This window comes from Eleutherodactylus coqui, chromosome 2 (assembly GCF_035609145.1).
Source record: "Eleutherodactylus coqui strain aEleCoq1 chromosome 2, aEleCoq1.hap1, whole genome shotgun sequence".
Lineage (NCBI taxonomy): Eukaryota > Metazoa > Chordata > Amphibia > Anura > Eleutherodactylidae > Eleutherodactylus > Eleutherodactylus coqui.
Window position 1 is genome coordinate 158,809,000 of NC_089838.1, and position 21,605 is coordinate 158,830,604.

Consider the following 21,605-nt stretch of genomic DNA (forward strand, 5'->3'; position numbering starts at 1 on the left):
CAATCTGCATGTGTGACTTCCATCTAATGTTGAAAATAACGACAGCGTAACAAGGGGTCCGGGATTAGGCCTATGGGACCCAACTCCAGAGCCTTTAACCCTTTCCAATCCACTGTCTGACCTCTGAAGACATTATGATTTAAGGCTGTACAGCTCTGATGTTGGAAGACGTCCGTCGGGTTTCTCTTACTGCATATTGCCAGCCTCTCTGCTGTCGGAGCCTAGTCAACGTATCACCTCATGCAGTACTGGCTTTAGCCAGCATATAGCGCCGTTGTATAATAGCAGAAAGAGTAAGACCCCTAGGAAAACAAGGATACAAATTGGATTGGAAAGAGTTAAGCCACACTTAAAAGTTTTGATATTTGGATACCATCAAATAGATATAGTCATCTGTTGGGACCATGAAGGAATGCCAATTGTCAGGGAATCACTGTGCAAGGTGTAGTGCTTCATGTGATTCTTATTACACAGTACACAAAAATCAATGAATAGCCAAAATCAATGAATAGCCAAAGCAAGAGACAAAAGGTTTTACTCTTTATTTTACTATTTTAGTTTATTAAAATCTTGTCTAATAGTGCAGTTAAAAAAACTAGACAGAAGTGTTTACAAAGTTATCCAATTGTATATGAACAAGGTAAGTAGTATTGCTTTTAATCAACCTTTTTAAAGTAAAAACGTAACAAAATGAATTATGTCACAAGGTGCTCTACATAATGTCCTCTTGTCCATTTTCTTTTTTTTGGTCTATACACAATGGGTACATGTATAAAAACTGGCCTGCTCCAGATCTGAGACTGTCGCTACAGACACCAAATACATATATTTACAGATGCAGTTTTTAATACATGATGCAGAAAATTCATCTATGCTGTAGCCATTATCATAGTTTCTTCAAAACAAAAAAAAACAAAAACAGACAATATATATATATTAACATACACACAACAAAGGAAACACGTAGTGGTGCAAAAGGCCCATGGTAATTTGCTGGTTTTCTAACTGTTCCTCACCATGACGAGTTATAAATGGTCACATTAACAGTGCATACGTCATGCTGTGGCAGATTCCTATTCAAAGACTAAGCTAAAACCAAAACATATTGGTACAATGTGGAATGTTTCTTTATTCTAAAAATATGAGTCTTTCCTTAGACTTGCACATCGACAATGAAATTTACCACTGAAGCACACAGAATGACATTTACTTAAGTTCTAGCTGTCTGATGTTAAACTAGGATGACATTTAATACAATGTTGTAAAATTAATGACCAAATACTGTACAGTCATTCTTGCATTATAGCAAAAGTAACCCGCTAAATATCAATGGTTTGACTGCTGCCTATTTACTGAAATGTAGTCCTGAAAATACCAAAAAGCATAGTTTACTAGAAGTTTAATTAGTAGACTAGTTTTCTACAGACGTCAACAAAAAAGGCATATGAAGAAGATGCTAAAATTCTAAGAGAAAGAAAACAAAACAGTAATACAATACAAATTAAACTATGTGACAACAGCGGTGCAAAATATTATCCCAGTTATCCTGGATTAAAAAAAAAAAAGAAAAAGAAAAAAAAATGTTCATAGATGTAGAGCCAAAAAAACTTCAGTTGAAAATCTTTGGTGGAGTAAGGTAGAATGGAAAAGTAAAACAAAAAAAAAAAAACACAAGAAATCACAACAGTTCAGCTGTTCACATCTTATTCAAGTGGGTGTTATCAAGGATGTACAACGTCCTGGGCCCAACATGGGTTCCACAACGCTCGTTATATGCACTTTCATTCTGCTCTTTTTACAAAAATACCCATTTATATACGTAATAAATAAATTTAATGTAGGATCATGCTCACGTGAACAAGGATGGATAAAATTGTTCAGCATATTTCACTTTGTTGGCTGTTGTAAAAGGCGTTCCTATCCAAGTCCATTGTAGAGTTGCTGCTTGATCTGTTCAGTCATTCTGCTTCTGAGGAATGCAGCCTTCCATCTCCACCACTTCAGGCCATCCTTCATATTTGTTTGTATCTTTGTTGTTCTTTATATGCTGGGGACATAAACAGTTATTTTAAGACACAAACCAGGTTAGTAGAAAATAAAGCTTAAAATGTGAGAGGGAACCTGTGATCAGATTCCTGCTGCCCCAACCACCAGCAGCAAGGAATCCCGACGGGCTCCCTCCTTGAAGGTAGGTACAGTGGTGCCTTGGGTTAAGAGTTTAATTCGTTCCATGACAGAGTTCTTAACCTAAAATACTCGCAAGTCAAATCAATTTTCCCCATAGAAATGAATGGAAAAGCCATTAATCTGCTCTTGGTCACAAAGCTCTCCCATTGATTTCAATGGGGAAGGAGTGGCCCCATTGAAAGCAATAGGACGTCAGCACCCCCGCAGTGATTTTCAGGGAAGGGCTTGAAATATAACCCCTTTCTGAAAATCATCCCTAGCTGTAGTAAAAAAATATATACTCACCTGTTTGCCGGGGCTCAGGCGTGTCTAGCCACCGATTGTTTTCCCTGCACTGCTCTGAAGCTTTTCAGCAGGCAGGGACTAAAAATGCAGAACAAGTGGCAGCTAGACACGCCTGAGCCCCGGCAACAGCAGACAGGTGAGTGAATATATATATATATATATATATATATATATATATAAACAAACAATAGTTTTTATTGAGTTTTCAATTATACATACAGAGGCATAGCAGTATGGAAAGATTTCCAGTTATAACACAGTGTAGCTAAAAGCCAATAGGCTGGCCGGGGACAAATCACATTTCAAGGGGGGAAAAGGGAAGGGTAAAATGGTGAGGTGAGGATATTCCCTCTCTCAGGACTGCTGCCACTAGGGGCAAAAGCACCAGGAAATTATATTTAGTTAGTAGGCTCAACCCCACCAAAGGAAAGGCATAATTTATCCATGGAGTCCATAAACTAAGGAATTTATCATTTTTATCTTCTGTTAGCTTTTCATTTAGCAGATACCAATTCATTCTGCGTTTAACTTCAGAAAAGTCCAGAGAAGCTTTACGCCAGGAATGGGCAATAGTTTGTTTTGCAGCTAAGAAGAGGAAGGAAATCAATTTCTGGAATTTGGGAATATATTCTTAATCTTATTGTTCAACAGAGCCTCTCATGGATTTTTGCGCAGATTATGGTATGTTACTGAGTAGATTAGGGAGTATGTTCTAATCCAAAGTCTTTTAACTCTAGGGCAGGACCACCATATGTGGAGCATGTCTCCAGGGGAAGAACATCCCCTGAAGCATTCTTTAGAATAGCCAGGGACCGTGTGTGCGATTCGAGTGTGGACCAAATACCAACGAAAAAGGATTTTATATGAGGTTTCCAACATTAATATGTTACGGACCCCCTTGATTGGTAGACCACCAAATCTGAGACCACTCCTCCTCACTCAAAACGTGATTCAAAGGGGGTAAGCATGTATGGAGGTTTTGTATTCCTCAATAGAGAGGACAACCAGTTTTTTAGCTGTAAATAGTGGAATATTTCCGAGGAGGGCGTGTCCTTATTTTTCTGTAGGATGGAAAACGCAGTTACTCCTTCCCGAGAGAGGCATTATCAAGGTCCATCACATACTCTATGTGTCCAATTTTGAAAAGCTAAAGGGGAGTCGTGGCCCGGTTAAAATAACAGATTACGTAAGAGTGGCAACACGGGCAGATGAAAAGAGCAGATTCCCTGAGTATTTTATGGAGTCCCAAACACGAAGAGAATGCTTTATAATTGGATTAGAAATAGTAGGTCTATGAGTCGGGGGGATCCACAATAGTGAATCTACTGTGAGGGGGTGTATTTCCATGGCCTCTATGGAAAGCCAAAGAGGGGCATTTATGGTGGAATGTAAGGAGACCAACTGGGCCACCTGGGCTGCCTGGTAGTATTTTGTAATCTGTGGAGTTCCCAAACCTCCTTGCTTCCTATGTCTGTACAGAGTGGAACGTGATACTTTGGGGATAGAGTTATTCCAGATGAAGCGGAGGGTCATCTGTGGAAGGGTTTTCAAAAAATGCCCAGGAACTGGAAGAGCTCTTAAAAAAATAAAAAAAAAATAGAAACGTTTAGGAAGGAGCGACATCTTTATGGAGTTCACTCTTCCAATCCACGATATATGGTATCGGTCCCAGCTATCTAATAGCAGGCGAAATTTACGGCGGAGTGGTATATAGTTTTGTGCATATAACGTATCATAGTAGTTAGTCAGACTCACCCCCAGGTAGCCCAGCGATCCAGTCATCCATTGAAATGGGAAGTTGGATTGAAGTAAAGAGTGTGTGTGTGAGGGCAGGGTAAGATTAAAAGCTTTTGATTTTGTTTCGTTAATTTTCAAGCCGGAGATCGACCCAAAGCTGGACAGCTCCGCCATGAGATTCGGAATTGTAGTGTGGGGGGGATGATATTATAGCAAGTATGTCGTCTGCAAACATGCTGATTTTATGATGGACCCCAGCAATTTCAATTCCTCTGTCAGAATTATTGCGGATTTTTATAGCTAGTGGTTCTAAGGCTAAAATGAAGAGTGGGGAGAGTGGGCAGCCCTGCCTTGTGCCCCGCTGGATCGTAAAATTATCAGAGCAAAAGCCTTTATAGTGGACAAAGGCTTTAGGATAGTAATATAGGATTTGCAACCAAGTTAGGAACTCAGCAGGGAACTTCCAATGCTCTAATACCAAAAACAGGTATGACCAGCTCAAGGTATCAGAGGCTTTATAGACCTCCAGGGAGAGCAACATTGCAGGGATGCCCCTGGTTTGACAGATGTGTGAGGTGTGTTATCCGACGGATGCTATCTGGAGCTTGGCGGCCTGGAATAAAGCCTACTTGGTCCTTTCCAATTAGAGATGGTAAAGCCATATTTAGCCGCGAGGCTAGAATTTTAGTGAGTTTTATATCAATATTGATTAAAGAAATAGGTCGGTAACTTTGTTTGTCCAGCGGATCTCTCTCAGGCTTGGGGATCATGGAGATGGCCGCCGTAAGTGATGTTTGTCCAACTTGTTGACAGTCTTGCATCGCATTAAAATAATTAGCAAGATGGGTTTGAAGAAATGGGAAGAATTTTTTATAATAAGTAGAGAAGCCGTCCGGCCCTGGGCGCTTATTCACTTTGTGTTTTTTAATCGCATCTTTAACCTCATCATGACTAATTTTTGCAGCCAATTGTTCCAACAATGCCTCTGGGAATGTGGGGAGTGTGGTATCTCAGAGGTATGCGTTCCGTAGGTCTGTTGGCACGTTTTGTGATTGAGAATATAATTTGGCTAAAAACCTGTCTGAATTCAGCTGTTATAGTCAATCGTTTTGCCGTGACTGTGCCATGCTGTGAGTATATATTTTTTACACATGCTAGGGAAGATTTTCAGGGAAGAGCTTATATTTAAAGCCCTTCCCTGAAAATCACTGCAGGGGTTTCCGGCAGACCATTGCCTTCAATGGCGCCACCAGCAGCAGCCCCATTGAGAGCAAGGCTCTTAACCCAAGTTTTTGCTCTTAAATCAGAGCAAAAATTCAGGAGAGAGCCTGCTCCCAAGTAAAAAAAAAAAAGCTTGTAAGCTGAGGCACTCTTAACCCAAGGTGTCACTGTATTTGGGTTCCTATGTAGCCCCCTTGACCCCCACTTATTTCATAGCTACACAGATGCAAGAAAAAGTAAATGAACCCTTTCGAATTATATGCCTACTCCTGATATCTAGGCCACTGTAATTTACACCAGTTTCTGGCAACAATGATTCTGCATTTGACAGGCCACGGGCTGCACCACGCTCTTCCACTAAGCCATACTTTTTACAACAAAATTTTATTTTATTTAAATACATAGAAAATTAAGATGTGTAAAAGTGTCACTTTTTTACGTCATGGTTCCAATATTAAAACACTTGTGAATTTCCCTCGACTGAATAACCATCCACAATGCAGGGCGAAAATGTGAACTTGTGAATTAAATAGCTGTTAAAGAGGGATCTACAGGTTAACACCTCCACCAAGTGTTTCCTGAAGCTGCAAATAATATATGTTCATAATCTCAAATTGCTAAAATCATAAATCTAGTATTGCTGCGTTCATAAAGACCCAGAGAGAAAAGTTAGTACATTATTTAAGCCACACGAGTCAAGAGGGGTATCATGACTCATTAAGGGAGGGAACCTAGAAGAGGAGTAAGGAGATTTGAGGCCATGCATGCTCCTCTGGGAAATATATGACCCACGTCACATGCCTCTCGCTAGACAAGCCAGAATCCTACTGCACACTGATGAGGGGAAAACACCCCGAAACAGCTGTCTGTGTATGGATTCTGGCTTGGTTTTCAATTCCCAATCAGTGTTATAAAAAGACCTATCTAAAAGGGTGGGAAATTGAATTGCAAGGCGGCTGCCATCAAGTAGGTGGCGCTGCAGAGGTATTGTTCCATCTTCCTTATTTGCATATTACGCCCCATGATACACGCCATATAAAAAAAAAAAATTACCACACACATTCTGGTATTGGCATAATACCATATTATTTATACTGTAGGGTAAACCCCCCTCAAAATAAAAGAAAAAATAAAAATTATAGATTTTGTTAATAATCTTGCCTCTAATCTTGCCGCTAGAAAAAAATATATGAAAAAAAAAATCAAAAATGCTGTGGGTTTCCAAAAATTGGATAAATGAAGACCAGAGTTCATCCTGCAAAAAGCAATCCCTTAGGGTGGGTTCACACGAGCGTGTTTTGGTGTGTACTTAGGTGCGTACATACATCCGCACCTAGGTACGAGCAAAAACACGCGTGAACACAGCTGCGTGCTTGTTGTCAATGGAGCCGTGGCTGCTGCCAGCGGCTCCATTGAAAACAATGCTCTGCAACCCCCCTGCATTCTTTTTCAGGGAAGGGCTTTACATATAAGCCCTTCCCTGAAAAAAACATTTTAGTGCAATACAAAAAAAAAATAAAATTTCCCCTCTGCCACTGCTGTGACCCCCGCGGGCATGAAGAACACATCTGCCGCATGTGGCAGATGTTTCCTTCACCCCCGCTAGTTTAAAGAATTCCCTGCTGCTACATCTGCCACATCTGCGGCAGATGCAGCAAAGGGAATTCTTCAATTCTCCACCGCAGCTGTCACACATGACAGCTGTGGTAGAGAATCCTGCTGCCGGCATCCCGTCTATGGCTTTTCTGGGAAGGGCTTCATAAGCCCTTCCCTGAAAAGCCATTTAAAATAGTGCAAAAAAAAAACAAAAAACACTCACTTCCTTTCAGCTGCAGGGGCTCAGCCGCGACTCCTGGCGCTGTCCCCAGCTCTGTAGTTCTGAGCCATCAGCAGCCGGGGGATTTAAAATCCCCGCCTGCAGGTAGCTTTGATTGTTGTTGGCTGAAGTGCTTCAGCCAATCACAATCAGAGCTACCAGCAGGCAGGGATTTTAAAATCCCCGGCTGCTGATGGCTCAGCAGCGCTACAGAGCCAGGGACAGTGGCAGAAGTTCCCGCTGAGCCCCAGCAGCTGTCAGTAGCTTTGCAGGGAAGGGCTTCATAAGCTCTTCCCTGAAAATCCTTTTAAAATAGTAACAAAAAAAATAAATAAATAAATAAAATACTCACCTGCTGGGGCTCAGCATTGACTTCTGCAGCTGTCCCCGGCTCTGTAGCTCTCAGCTATCAGCAGCCCGGGATTTAAAATCCCCGCCTGCTGATAGCTGTAATTGTGATTAGCTGAAGTGCTTCAGCCATTCACAAATCAGAGCTACCAGCAGGCAGGGATATTAAATCCCCGGCTGCTGATAGCTTAGCAGCGCTACAGAGTCGGGAACAGCGGCAGAAGTCAACGCTGAGCCACAGCAGCTGTCAATGGCTTTTCAGGGAAGGGCTTCATAAGCCCTTCCCTGAAAAGCCAATTAAAAGTAGTGCAAAAAAATAAATAAAAATTTACCTGTTTGCCGCTGCTGTGTCCCCCGCAGAGAAATTCTTTAATTCTCTACCGCAGCTGTCACACATGTCAGCTGCGATAGAGGATTCTGCTGCCGACAATTGTTTTTAGGGAAGGGCTTTGAATATAAGTCCTTCCCTGAAAATCAAGTAAAAGTGGTTTAAAAAAAAAAAAATAGATACTCACCTCCCTTCAGCTGCTGGGGCACAGCCGATTCTTCTCCTGCTGTCCCCTGCACTGTGGTGCTGATCTATCAGCAGCCGGGGATTTAAAATTCCCGCCTGCTGAAAGAGCTGAATGTGATTGGCTGAGGTGCTCAACCAATCACAGGCAGCTCTCACCTGTCATTCATTCGGGGAGAGCTGCCTGTGATTGGCTGAGCACCTCAGCCAGTCACATTCAGCTCTTTCAGCAGGCGGTGCCAGCAGACCATTGTCTTCAATGGAGCCGCCGGCAGCAGCGGCTCCATTGAAGTGAATGGCAGCATTTTTTTTATTTACACACCAAAATTTTTATTTTTCAGGGAAGAGCCTATATGTAAAGCTCTTCCCTGAAAAACAATTCAGGTGTCCAAGCAGACCATTGTCTTCAATGGAGCCGCCGGCAGCAGAAGCGGCTCCATTGAAGAGAATGCCTGCATTTTTTTTTTTAACACTAAAATCTTTCTTTTTTAGGGAAGGGCTTATATGTAAAGCCCTTCCCTGAAAAAGAATGCAGGGAGCCGTCAGACCATTGTTTTCAATGAAAACAATACGTGCATTTCCTATGGCGCACGCACCTGTAAAACACGGACATGTGCACACACCATAGGGAATGCATTGTTGTAAATACAAGCGTGTTCTTGTGCGTGCGTATGAACGCACCAAAACACGCTCGTGTGAACCAACCCTTATAGAGCTCAGTAAATTGAAAAAGAAAAACAAAAAACTGTGGCTCCTGAATAGCGGCAACACAAAAGTAAAAAAAAAATATTAAAAAAAAAGTGGTGTGTTTTCAGTGTACAAAAATGGCAAAACATAAAAAACCCTAAATCATGCTGACCTAAAAAATAATGCCATCACATTATTTTGCAGACTAAAGCTGTGAAAAAAAGAAAGAAAAAGAAAACAAAACAAAGAGCACCCCGCTAATCGTGTTGTAACGCTCCCATTGCTTTCGATGGAGCCTCTCACATAGCTAAAGACAGCCGCTCGATCATGGTGCTTTTCGAGTGGAGTCTGTTCTATTTTAGGGTGTTTGGCACTCCTCCTCAATGATGTGGAGTGCTAGAACCGGTGTTGGTCGCAAAAAGTAAAACGCGGCACAGCGCCACAATTTAAATCACCAAGAGACTGGTCTGATTGCCGACAGTGCAGAAATTCCAAAGGGTTCACTTTTCAGAGAAAAACCCTAGTACTAAAAAGCCAGGCGCAGGGAAAGTGTTGAATAGACAGCTCACCTCCCACTTCACCTGCATCAGCTCCATTATTTACATGTAGTGAGGCCTGTTCAACTAGCTGCAGCCATCCGCAGTGCAGGTAAAAAAAAAGACAGGCACTCACGGACGCCGGCTGCGGTCAGGGCCGGATTCCACTGCGGGCTCAGGCATGCAGAATCCGCCCCGTTCGTGTGCGGCTGGCCTCAAATCATTCTTGTATGGGTTTTATGACTGGCATCACAGCTACTGTGCAGACTGCAACATGTTTACCTCCAGGATTTCACTACATTTGTTTTATGTTCAACCACCACAAGCCGCCAGGTTTTAATGGCTGGGATCAAGCTGTGATTCTGCCATCCACATTTGCTAAAATTCTTACCTGCTCAAATGGACTTTTTGTCTTTATGCCTTTTCCACCGACAAAGACCCAATTGTCTCTAAAACTCAAACCGGTGATGACTGTACTTCCGAGTTCAGAAATCAGTTTCCGTGCTTCATCATTCAATCTGTAATTTGTTAAACATAATATAATAAGGTAAATAAAAGGGAACATACGATTTAAACCTGTTAGTGAGGAGACTATTTATTGCAGTTACAAAGAAGATCCGCAGCAGGCTGGAGATGTAGTAAAAAAAACTCCTTTATTTCAAATCCATAAAACTGGATACAAGCAGCGACGTTTCGGCTTGAAAAAGGCCATCTACCGGCTGAAACGTCACTGCTTGTATCCAATTTTATGGATTTGAAATAAAGGAGTTTTTTACTACATCTCCAACCTGCTGTGGATCTTCTTTGTAACTTTGATGACAATTGTTTGAAAGGCTTGTCCTCCTTTCCTGATCGGCTTGTGCAGGTGGTTCCTCCTCACCTATGGGTATTTAATGAGTGCTGCAGGATATCGTGTGGTTCTAGAGACTATTTATTGCCTCGGGTATCAAGTTTTCATAGTTGCATTGCAAGAGCCATAACTCGTTGACATAGATGTATGAGGGCTTGTTTTTTGGGGGGACGAGCAGTGCTTTTTAATTGCACCACTTTGGTGTACATATATAAGTTTTATGCAACAAATGTTAACTTTTTTTTCTTTTTTGGGCGAGGGGGGGGGGGGGGGGGCATGCAAAAGGAATGACCAGAAATCTCGCCAAAGTTTTGGGGGTTTTGTTTTTATGATGCTCACTATAAAAATAAATAAATGCTAACTTTTTTTGGCCGGACTCACAAGGGCGTATGGTTACCACATATGCTGATGCGATGCGTGTTAATTTGCAGGCAATCAATTACATTGCCTTACGCAGTTCTGCTCATATTAGTGTCAGAATTGCATAGTATGAGTGCACAAAAAAGAATGCAGCATGTTATATTTTGCTGCGCGATAGAGCTCATTGTTCTCTATGGGTGCTATATGCATGCATTGATCAACAATGGCACGGGAAATGAAACAAAAAACAAACAGGTGGACTGCGGATGACAGAGTGCACGAGATACACTGCAGTACAACGGGCCACTGCCGACTCCACAGCGGTAGAAAGCTGTATTAACCATGCAGCGTTTCACGCTTACAGCCTCATTCTAAGACCCATTTATTAGGGTAGGGTTTTGATTTTAATTGGTACCATTTTGAGGTACGTATGGCTTTTGGATTGCTTTTTATTATGTTTTTTGGGAGGCGAACAGAAGTAAAACAATTCTGGCATTACTTAAATTTTTTAGGGCATTCACCATGTGAGATAAATCACAAAATATTTTCATTGCCTGAGTCGTTACAAATGCGGTAATACCCATTATGTGTTGCTTTGTAAAAATTTGAGGGGTATTTTATCCATTTAAAATGGGTTTTGTGGAGAAAAGTGTATATTTTTTTTAAAATTAAGCTTACATTGAATTCTCTTTGATACTATTTTTTAGTCCCTGAAGGGGACTTGCAGATGCAATCATTTAATCGCCAGGTTAGTACACTATTATTTATGTAGTGCATTCTGCTGAGCCTATGGCAGCAACCCATCAGGCTCATCCATAGGCAGGGAATAATAAAGAGTTACATGGCAGAAATGGAGGCCTTTACCAAGCTAACTATTGTCTTGCAATTGCACCGTGGGGTGCCAGTGGTTGACAGAAGGAGCCGCCTCCCCCTGTCATTTGCTTACATACTGCAGTTGATATGGATTATAGTATGTAAGGGGTTAAACTGCCAGGATCTGAGGTTTCTCCTCTCCTGGCTATTAGAGCAGGAGCCAGGCTATCAGCAGTCAGCTAAGCCACTGCTCCTTCACACGAGCGCTGTGAGCGCACAGTATAACCGCGTGCAAAGATCGCGGCTATACTGCTCTAAAGATCACGTGAATGGGTTAATTCCTGCTACGTGAAGTAGCCCGTTCATGCAATCCCCCACAGGAACTCAATTTCCAGCTCCCATAGGAGTCGATGGTCAGGTCCTAACTGACTATCGATTTTAGATGCGAATTGTAGTCACATGTCCTATCCGTTAGGCGCGCTAAATTTAGCGCACCTAACAATTGTAGATGTGACCGCTTCTATAGGAACCCATTGGTTCCTATAGAAGCACGCCCTGTGCGTTCCTCTAATGCGCACGGACAATGCTTGCGTGAATGAGGCCTTAAAAAGATGTGCAAGTTTACAGCCGATCGGGGAGGTCATTAAAAAGGTGTACTGGCCATCACTAAGGGGTTAAACTTCTGATCTAGGTCACCATGAAATGCAATACAAGCTCAATATCTGAGGGCATCATACAGTATATGCAGATAAGCTGGATAAGATCGGTCTTCACATTTAACCTGCGATATCTAAGAATGTAATCTGATCGTGTTAGATTGTATCTAGTAAAATCCTGCCACAGATCAAGAAGAATAGAACAACCCATCAAGAATGAGCCGCGTGTCTGCAAACACAAGGACTGCCAAGTTATGGAGAGTTTATGGGCAGCTGCCTGTTATATTACCCAATGACTGCTGCAAAGCAAACAGAAGTACCAGATTGTTTGCTCTATAAGACACACCGGACGATAAGACGCAGTCCCGTTTCAGAGCGGGAAAAATATTTTTAACTTACCCAGGGACAGCGCGGGGGATAATATTGGGCGACGGAGCAGAAGGAGCAGCAGAGCTCTGAAACACCGGAACTGCGTGTCACAGTGGCACTTGTGTGCGGCAGGAGGAAGGGAAGAAGCCGTGTGGTGGAGGCGGGGAGCAGCAGCAGTTCCCGACGGCGCTCAACACCAATCACGTATGGGCGGCAGTGAGGAGGAGAGAAAACTGCTAACTGATCGCACATTTGTTCGTTCGATTGCAGTGGCGCATTAAACTTGCAAACGTGCAAGAAAATGGCGATCGCAACGAATTTTGGCACATTCGCTCTGTAAGATGCTGCGACCTTTTTCCCCCGCTTTGGAGGGAAAAAAAGTGTGCCTTATAGAGTGAAAAATACAGTATATTGGGAGCTCTATATAAATGTAGATTTACAAGAAGGGAAGTCTACGTCCTAAGGCTTTGCTTACATTCAGGATTTCCTTTTAAAACAAAATAGGTCATTGATTAGATAAAGGAAAGGAAAAAAAAAAAAAAAGAAATTGAGTAATTAAAAAAAAATACAAAGAATTAGAGTGACACAGGGCAGGGCAAAAAAATGCCCTTTTCAGAATATAACTTTTTCCAGAGCCACCAGGTTGCTTTCTCTCTGCCTACAGAAGCCAGATGCCCCAGGGTGAACAGGTAATGAAAAATAACAGAAACTGCTCAGTCCGTTGTCAAGTGCGCCATAAATATTCTGGTAATGGGCAACTGTGCAGGAAAAAAAAAATAGCTCAAAATTAAAATAGTCTGAAAGTTGATGAGAAAAACCTCAATCTGTCTCCCAGTACCAACTACACTTGGGCAGAGATAAAAATTTAATTTAGAAGTGATGTGCCAAGTGCATCTGTGCCTACAGCTTATGGGGCTTTGATACATCTTTGGGCCATCAGTGTGCAGCCAAGGAAGGATTAGCAACATGACAAGGTCACCCTCTGCAGAAAAAAATTACTCTCCAACTAGAAGCAACTTTACTGACAAAGCTGCAAAAATATTGAGCAGTCTACTATATTATCCTCTTTTTTTGCAGTAGACTAACATATACCAGCGATGAAGGCCAAAAGGACAATCAATCTTTCGGCCTCTGTCTGGCAACGGAAGGCTATGGACACGCTGAGTGTGTAGCTCAGCAGCTTTCCTGAAGCACATGATAAGCGTAGATGAAGGACATGATCTGAACTGGCCCTTAACCTCTTCTGCACCCGCCCGCCTATTTGTTTTTTTTTCCTCCCCCCTTTTAACCCCTTAGTGACGAAGACTGTTTGCGCTTCACTAAATGACGGAGCCAAATTTTGGAAATCTGACATATGTCACTTTGACATAGCATAACTCTGTTAAGGTTTTGCATATCCAAGTGATTCTGACATTGTTTTTTCACCACATATTGTACTTCATTTAGGTGGTAAAAATAGGACGATTTAATAAATATACACAAATTCTAAGCGCCAAAGTTGGAATATTTTGAAAAGTGTAATTTTTTCACATTTTTAATTGCAATATCTCAAATATGTACAAACATACTGTGCAAATTTTTGCTAAGATATATATTTCCATCTGTTTACTATATTCTGGACGCACATTTGAAAAACTTTTTTTAACCATTTAGGAGACGTGCAATTTTAACATTCATTACACCGTGGAACACAATTTTTGTAACAGATAAGCAGATAGGCGGCTTATAGCAACTTTAGTGTACTGAATTCAAATACGATATCCCTTTTTTTTCTGCCATGTAAGGTTTTCCAATTATGGGGCATAATGTAATCCAATTGCCGTTTTATTGTATTTTTTGGGAAATATGCCTGTACAATTAATCCAGCAGGCTCGCCATTAACCTTGCTTAACAAAAAGAACAAAAATGACAATCACTGTTACATACCACATGCTGATGGAATACTATAAGGGTAAGTTTATGTGACATATAGGGTATGTTTCCACGTGGCGTAAAAACTGCGGATCAGCCACCAGTGAATTGTGATTAACTGTATTTTTACAGGTCGTTGGTTAGACTAAATTAAAATCATAAAACAAAAAATACATGTTTGGTAAGGCGGGACCCCCGAACATGGATTGGGGCATTTTAATGCTGTCAGAATTTATGGCGGCATTTAAGGAGTTAACAGCTCTGATCATAAGGCAATAAAGTGAGGCAAACTAAGGTTCTTAGCTATAGGGCTCTTCTCAGGTAGTTGTAACTTGTCTTTACCCACATAGGAGAATGGGAAAGTAGTGCTCAATATATAAGAAAATGTACATAGCTAAATAGAACTACAGCCATAGACTGCTATCTGTCCAAGAGCAGTGAAAATGGCAATGAAAGGTACTACTCCTCATTACACAAATGCGTGTTACATGGACTTAGCCATGTCATAGGCTCTATTTCACCACATTTACTGTGCAAGTACAGAACACAAAGGCATATGTTGATGCTTGAGGTTTGCCCATAAACTGACGGTAGCCCCTACACTTAATGGGAATACAGCCTTAAGGTATGTTCAAAGAAAAAAATTCACGGCAGAATTTTCTGCATGAATGCCACCTCTAGAAACCACGTCAAATTCCAAAGCGGAAACGAGCAAGTTACTTCATGACGTGGAAACACTTAATAACCAGTAATTCCAAAAAGTGCTTTTATTCATTCCTTGGTTGAGACCAATTCTATATTTCTTTAATTTGTCAAGCAGGCTGAGGCTTCCCAATTATGTACCCCAAATATTTGACTTCCTCCAAACCAATGTTACATTTCTTGGGGTTTGCGATCAACCCAACTTTCCTCAGCTCATCAATCACTACCTGTACCTTGGCTAGATATATCTACCAGTCTGAGCCAAATATCACTATGACATTCAGATAGCCCAAAGCATACTGTCAGAGTGGTCTTAAGACTGTCCAAAAGTCCTAGGAATTTTTTTTGTTTAAATCTTTTTTCTTACCAAGTTTCCCATATTGTGGGATTATACACTACTTTAACTGATCGAACTTTTATGAGTGTGCTGATCTCAAACATCTTTATTTTTTGTTTTGACTTTGATAACAAAAACAGGAAATGACCTGTTCCATACAAATGCAATGGACATATATTTTGGATGGGCTCCGAGGGGGTTAAAAGTAGCATCCACTTGCCTGGTAGAAAGTCCCGGGTATATTATACACATTTGTAGACTAGTGTGCGTGAACAATGCCTTATACATACTTGAGACAAAACACTAAATCCTTCAGTCATGACACTTACTTTGTTGCTCCGTCATCATAAGTTGCCATGCAAACTATTGTTCCATCCGAAATCTTCTTCAGAAATTCAATAAATGGAGCTACATCTACAAATTGCATAATACAGAAATTGTTTGAAACAAGGAAACTAAAAGAGGTTTTTTTCTCTTGTAGAATTATATTTTCAAAATCAAAAAGGGATTTTCAAGGCAGTGCCCGTTATCAGTGCCAGGATACAGCGGGGTCGAAGCGGAAGCCGCTGTTCAGACCCTCGTGCAGTGGCCAGCAGAGCTTGTAATTGCAGGCGCAGTTCCTATGGATTCCAATAAGAGCTGCACTTACCATTCCGAGCGCTGGCCACTACACGGTGGTGTATCCTGGGTCTAACAGCGGGCGCTGCCTGGAAAGCCCCTTTATCACCAATTCCAACTAGCGAAAATGAATGATAATCCTTCAGCCTAAACATGGCCAACAACCGAACAACAAATTGTTTGCTTTTTGCTTGTCATTCATCTTATGCAGGCATTAAAATAATCGTTGGCTTGTTTACTTATAGTTCAGCTTAACCCCTTGAGGACCAATCATGGTAAATTTATGGTTCCTGGTCCTGGGCTTTAATCCTGGTAATAGCAGAAGTAAGGAGCTGGGATCAAGCAGGAGCAGGTCGGGTCCTCGGCTGTCAAGACGAGGACCTGGAGGAGAAGGGAAAAGCTGTTTTTAACCACTTCTGCCTTTTTCTTTCCAGACTACATAGTGCTCAATGAGCGCTATGTACTAAAGAGAAAAAGCAGAAGTGTTACGTGACCATGGGGGCCCCCTCTCACAGCAGTCAGTGCTGATCAGGATCCTAGCAGACCCTAATCAGCTCTGTTAGGGACTATTGTCACTACAGGGAAATGTTTTCCCCTGTAACTGGGGCTCCTACGGATGCAGCGGAAAAGTGTGAAATAAAAAAAGTAAATTAAAAAAAAAAAAAAAAAAAAGGAAATGACTCCGAGAGGTCCTACATGACGTTAAGGGGGGGATAGATGGGATAGATGGATATACATACATTAAAAAAATTATTATACATTTTAAAAAGGAAACTATTCCTGTATTTTATTTTAGTGTACATACTAAAATTTAAAAATAGACAAAATTTACAACAAAAAAAAGTGTACATTTATGTATTAGCTTTTCACTCCCAATAAAACTAAAAAAATAAGTGGGAAAAAGTCTGAAAAAAAAAATTAAATAGGCCTATATGTTACAGGGAAAAAAACAAAACAAAAAAAATGTCAAATGATTTTGGCAGCTGAAGAAAAAAAAAAGTAGGGCAGTAAAACCACAAAATGGGTAAAATCTGTAAAAAGCATCTCCTCCTTAAAGGGGTTGTCCCGCGGCAGCAAGTGGGGTTATACACTTCTGTATGGCCATATTAATGCACTTTGTAATGTACATTGTGCATTAATTATGAGCCATACAGAAGTTATAAGAAGTTATTCACTTACCTGTTCCGTTGCTAGCGTCCTCGTCTCCATGGTTGCCGTCTAATTTTCGCCGTCTAATGGCCAAATTAGACGCGCTTGCGCAGTCCGGGTCTTCTCCTTTTCTCAATGGGGCTCCGTGTAGCTCCGCCCCGTCACGTGCCGATTCCAGCCAATCAGGAGGCTGGAATCGGCAATGGACCGCACAGAAGCCCTGCGGTCCACCGAGGGAGAAGATGCCGGCGGCCATCTTCAGCAGGTAAGTAAGAAGTCACCGGAGTGCGGGGATTCAGGTAAGTGCTGTCCGGTGTTCTTTTTTAACCCCTGCATCGGGGTTGTCTCGCGCCGAACGGGGGGGGGGGGGTGAAAAAAAAAACCCCGTTTCGGCACAGGACAACCCCTTTAAGGGGTTAAATAGTGATCAGCTGGTTTTATTCACTTATATGGCGAATGAAAAGTGTATGTAGGAGGGCAAAATAAGAATATGACTAGTCACTACATGTACATTATGATTAATTCCTATAAGGCTAACTTCACACGGGCGAGTGCAATATTGGGCCAATATCGTGCTCACCAACATGCGGTTTCCCCAAAGATGTGAGCTGCTTTTACATCAAAACCACCTTGCTTCACTTCAGGGAAGTAGCGATCTTGGAAGTAGCTGTCAGCCGTGGCGGAGGTTCGCAGATTTTCTCGCATGCACCTAGCATGCTGCTGCTGGCCCAAGTGAAAACAATGGGAGATGCAAGGCAACACCCAAAGATAGGACATGCCACCATTTTTTTCCCTGCAGCGGGGTGGGTGAGTGGGAGGGGGGTTGAAATCACTGATGTATATGACCCCATTCAAAAAATGGGGATCCTATTCGAGTGAGATTTGTGCATCTCAACAAATCTCGCCCGTGTGAAGCTGGCCTAATGGTTACATTGAAAAAAAATAAATCTGAAAAAAAAAGGAAAACATCTCTTCTCTACCTAGATCAAAAGATTTTATACACACACACAACCAACATGATTGGCTGCCGTGGTACTTACTTCTCAGGTCCTGCAAGGCCACTTAAATTAATAACAGGCCCTGGTGCTACTTATTTCCCTGGCTGGCCGACTGAACGGCTAGCACATGACAGAGGTGGCCGCCGTCTTTCTGATGTTTTGTTAGTGGAGCGGCCGTCCTGGGTCAGAGAGGCGGCCGCCCTTACCCACCAGAGAGACTGCCGTGTATTGTGATGTGTCGCCGGGGGAGCTTACATCAGGCAGCAGACAGCCGGACACCGCAATACACTGCAGTCAGTGGCCCCCCCCCACACATAGGTGTCCGCCCTCAGCAACCAGTGAGGCGGCCGCAGTATTGGGAGCTGCCACCGGTGGAGCGGGCGGCACCCAGCAGAGAGACGCCCGATGCAAGACACTGCAGTCCGTCAGCCCCCTGGACGGAGCACGCAGCCGGCGCCCCGCACAGAGGAGTCAGGGGACGGACGGCAGTGAGCTGCAGCTGCAGTATTCGAAACTGCCACGTGTGGAGCGCCTGTCACCCAGCAGACAGATGGCCGGTGCAAGACACAGCAATCAGTCAGCCCCCTGCACGGAGTACGCAGCCGGCGCCCTGTACGGAGGCGTCGGGGGACGGAAGGCAGTGAGCTGTCTGCCACAGCCAGAGGGGGTAAGCATGCCTGAAAATACGGTTGCCCCGCAGAACACACACAGCCAGCAGCACACTGTGCGTGCGTGGCCTGCACACTGAAATCAATCCACACTGTGCTGCTAGGACCTTACTACATTGACCCTATTGGGAGCTGGGGGTGTGACAGGGGCCTTACTCCTGTCAAACCCCTAGCTTACGGTGGCATCAACAAACACCAATATTCGCACTAAGCAGGCCATGATTTCCATTTATAAGGGATGCCACACTGCAGTGATGGGTCCATCATGTGACGGCTACCGCTGGGGCTCTGCTTACTTGGAAGTTTGTGAATCCCCAATCAAATGTAAACATGGCCTAACTTGGTCCTATCTCAAACAAAAATTAATTGCTTCTGGGTACCGAGATATTGAAGTGTGAAAATGTTGTTACAAGAAAATTCAATTCTTACCTCCGCCCCACAAGTCATAATATTTTGTTTCAATTAATTCTCCAGTTTTTCCTACAAAATAAAAACAAAATTAACTAGTCATATTAAAATGCTTGAATATGCAATAGATCAAAGAGATAAAAGTGCACAAATCATATGCAATAAAATGGTAAGTTAATTTCCATAGTGAGATAATGATCGTTTAATTGCACTATATAGATGACGAATGCAAAGCTATATTATTTCCTGTAAACCCTCTCCAATCCACTGTCTGACGTCTAAAGACATTATGATTAAAGCTGTACAGCTCCGATGTTGTAAAACGTCCGCCGGGGTTCTCTTACAGCATAGTGCCAGCCTCTCTGCTGTCGGAGCCTATCCAATGTGTTACCTCATGTAGTACAGGCTTTAGCCGGCATATAGCGCCGTTGTATAACAGCAGAAAAAGAGTAAGCCCCCTAGGTAAACCAGGATACAAATTGGATTGGAAAGGGTTAATAAACAGCCTTTCAAAATGGTGTGTCACAGCCATTAGCGCTGCTATCCATACAGGTCATGGATTCTTAACCCCCACCACAATGGGTTAAAAACTCAGCTTTTTCTTAGTGGGTATTTTTTTCTTATCAACTGAGACTAAAAATCTTAAAAAGGAGGAATATTTGATTGTACACATATATACATATATATATATATACATACATATATATATTATACACACACAGACACAGACACACAGACACACACACACACACACACACACACACACACAGACACACACACACACACACACACACACAGACACACACAGACACACACAGACACACACAGACACACACAGACACACACAGACACACACAGACACACACAGACACACACAGACACACACAGACACACACAGACACACACAGACACACACAGACACACACAGACACACACAGACACACACAGACACACACAGACACACACAGACACACACAGACACACACAGACACACACAGACACACACAGACACACACAGACACACACAGACACACACAGACACACACAGACACACACAGACACACACAGACACACACAGACACACACAGACACACACAGACACACACAGACACACACAGACACACACAGACACACACAGACACACACAGACACACACAGACACACACAGACACACAAATATATAATATGTATACACACGCACACAATTTTAGTCCAGTTGACGACAGGAAAGAAAGAAACACAAAGAAAAAGCTATGAGTTTATAACCCATTTCTCAACCCTCCCCCCTCACCCTCCCTCCCTAAAAAAAGAACTGGTAATCAGCAAGTCCCAGGCACTGTTAAATGGTACTAATGAAACTACTGTATATACTCGAGTATTAGCCGACCCGAGTAGAAGCCTAGTCAATACGTTTTACCACAAAAACTGGTAAAACTTATTGACTCGAATATAAGCCCAGCTATACCCGAGTATATACTAGGTAAAAAAAAAACAAAAAAAAAAACAAGCAATACTCACCTCCCAGCCGGCATCTGTGTCCCCGGAGCGATACTCTCCCCAGTGGTGCGGCAAGCTGCTTCAGACTTCTGCCCTCTGTCATCTCCCTAGCTCGGTTTTCTATTACCCCGCCGTCAGCGCTGTGTAACTAAGCGCTGTGATTGGATCGAGCACCAGCCAATCCTAGCCGGCGCTTGATAAACCAATCCCAGCCGGCACTTGATAAACCAATCCCAGCCATTTAGTGATGTCATTCACTGAATGGCCAGTCTCCGTGCAGAAATCTTTTTGCTGCATGACTCGCCGTCGGGCATGCACAGTACAGATTTTTCCCCCCCAAAATTTGTATTTCCCGCGCCGTCCACTTAGCGATGATGGGGTTACCTACGGCCCAAATGCAATGTTAATTGTGTATGGGCTGCAGGTCAGACGGCCTCCAATGTATTCAATGGAGGTTGTCCACATGGTCTATAATGAAGGTCGTCCACGTATGCCGTTCAAGGCGATTTACTGCGGATTCTTCTCGCAGATGCCGATCACGGATTCCACAAAAGGGATCCGTTCATGTGAAGCCAGCCTTACTTCTATGAAAAACAATTGATCAGATAGGCAAAACTCCTCCAGCTTACGAATGTAGGTAACCCTCTGGGGCAACAATAGAAGATGCCCACAAGATTAGAACAATTTGCCCACAGAAATCTAGTATACAACCAGATTATGAGGACATAGATTTAGAATCTAGGCCACTAATGAGCAAATAGTCAGCATTTTTGGGTCTACCAGTACATCAGGATCTAATAGATCCTACTGTTAAGCCAACACAGAGTTCTCTTGCTTCAAAATATAAGTGGAAAACCCGCCTTCTCGGAGTTGTGCTTCAGTGTGCCAAAGGCTCCTTGCCAAGGTTTTACCAGAGCACCCTCATTTACGTCTAATAACCC

General features: G+C 42.6%; 1 protein-coding gene across 2 annotated transcripts in view; it reads right to left on the reverse strand.

The window, feature by feature from the left end:
* Positions 1-518: 518 nt before the first annotated feature.
* FAM3C (FAM3 metabolism regulating signaling molecule C) overlaps positions 519-21,605 on the reverse strand; it is a 47,683-nt gene continuing 26,596 nt past the window's right edge. For both annotated transcript variants that reach the window (XM_066591836.1, XM_066591837.1), the window contains exons 8-11: positions 19,189-19,239; positions 15,656-15,740; positions 9,720-9,846; positions 519-2,047 (exon numbers count right to left, since the gene is read on the reverse strand). In XM_066591836.1, coding sequence (XP_066447933.1) covers positions 1,955-2,047; positions 9,720-9,846; positions 15,656-15,740; positions 19,189-19,239 — 356 coding nt within the window. In that variant the 3' untranslated portion in view covers positions 519-1,954. The remainder of the gene's footprint in view (positions 2,048-9,719; positions 9,847-15,655; positions 15,741-19,188; positions 19,240-21,605) is intronic.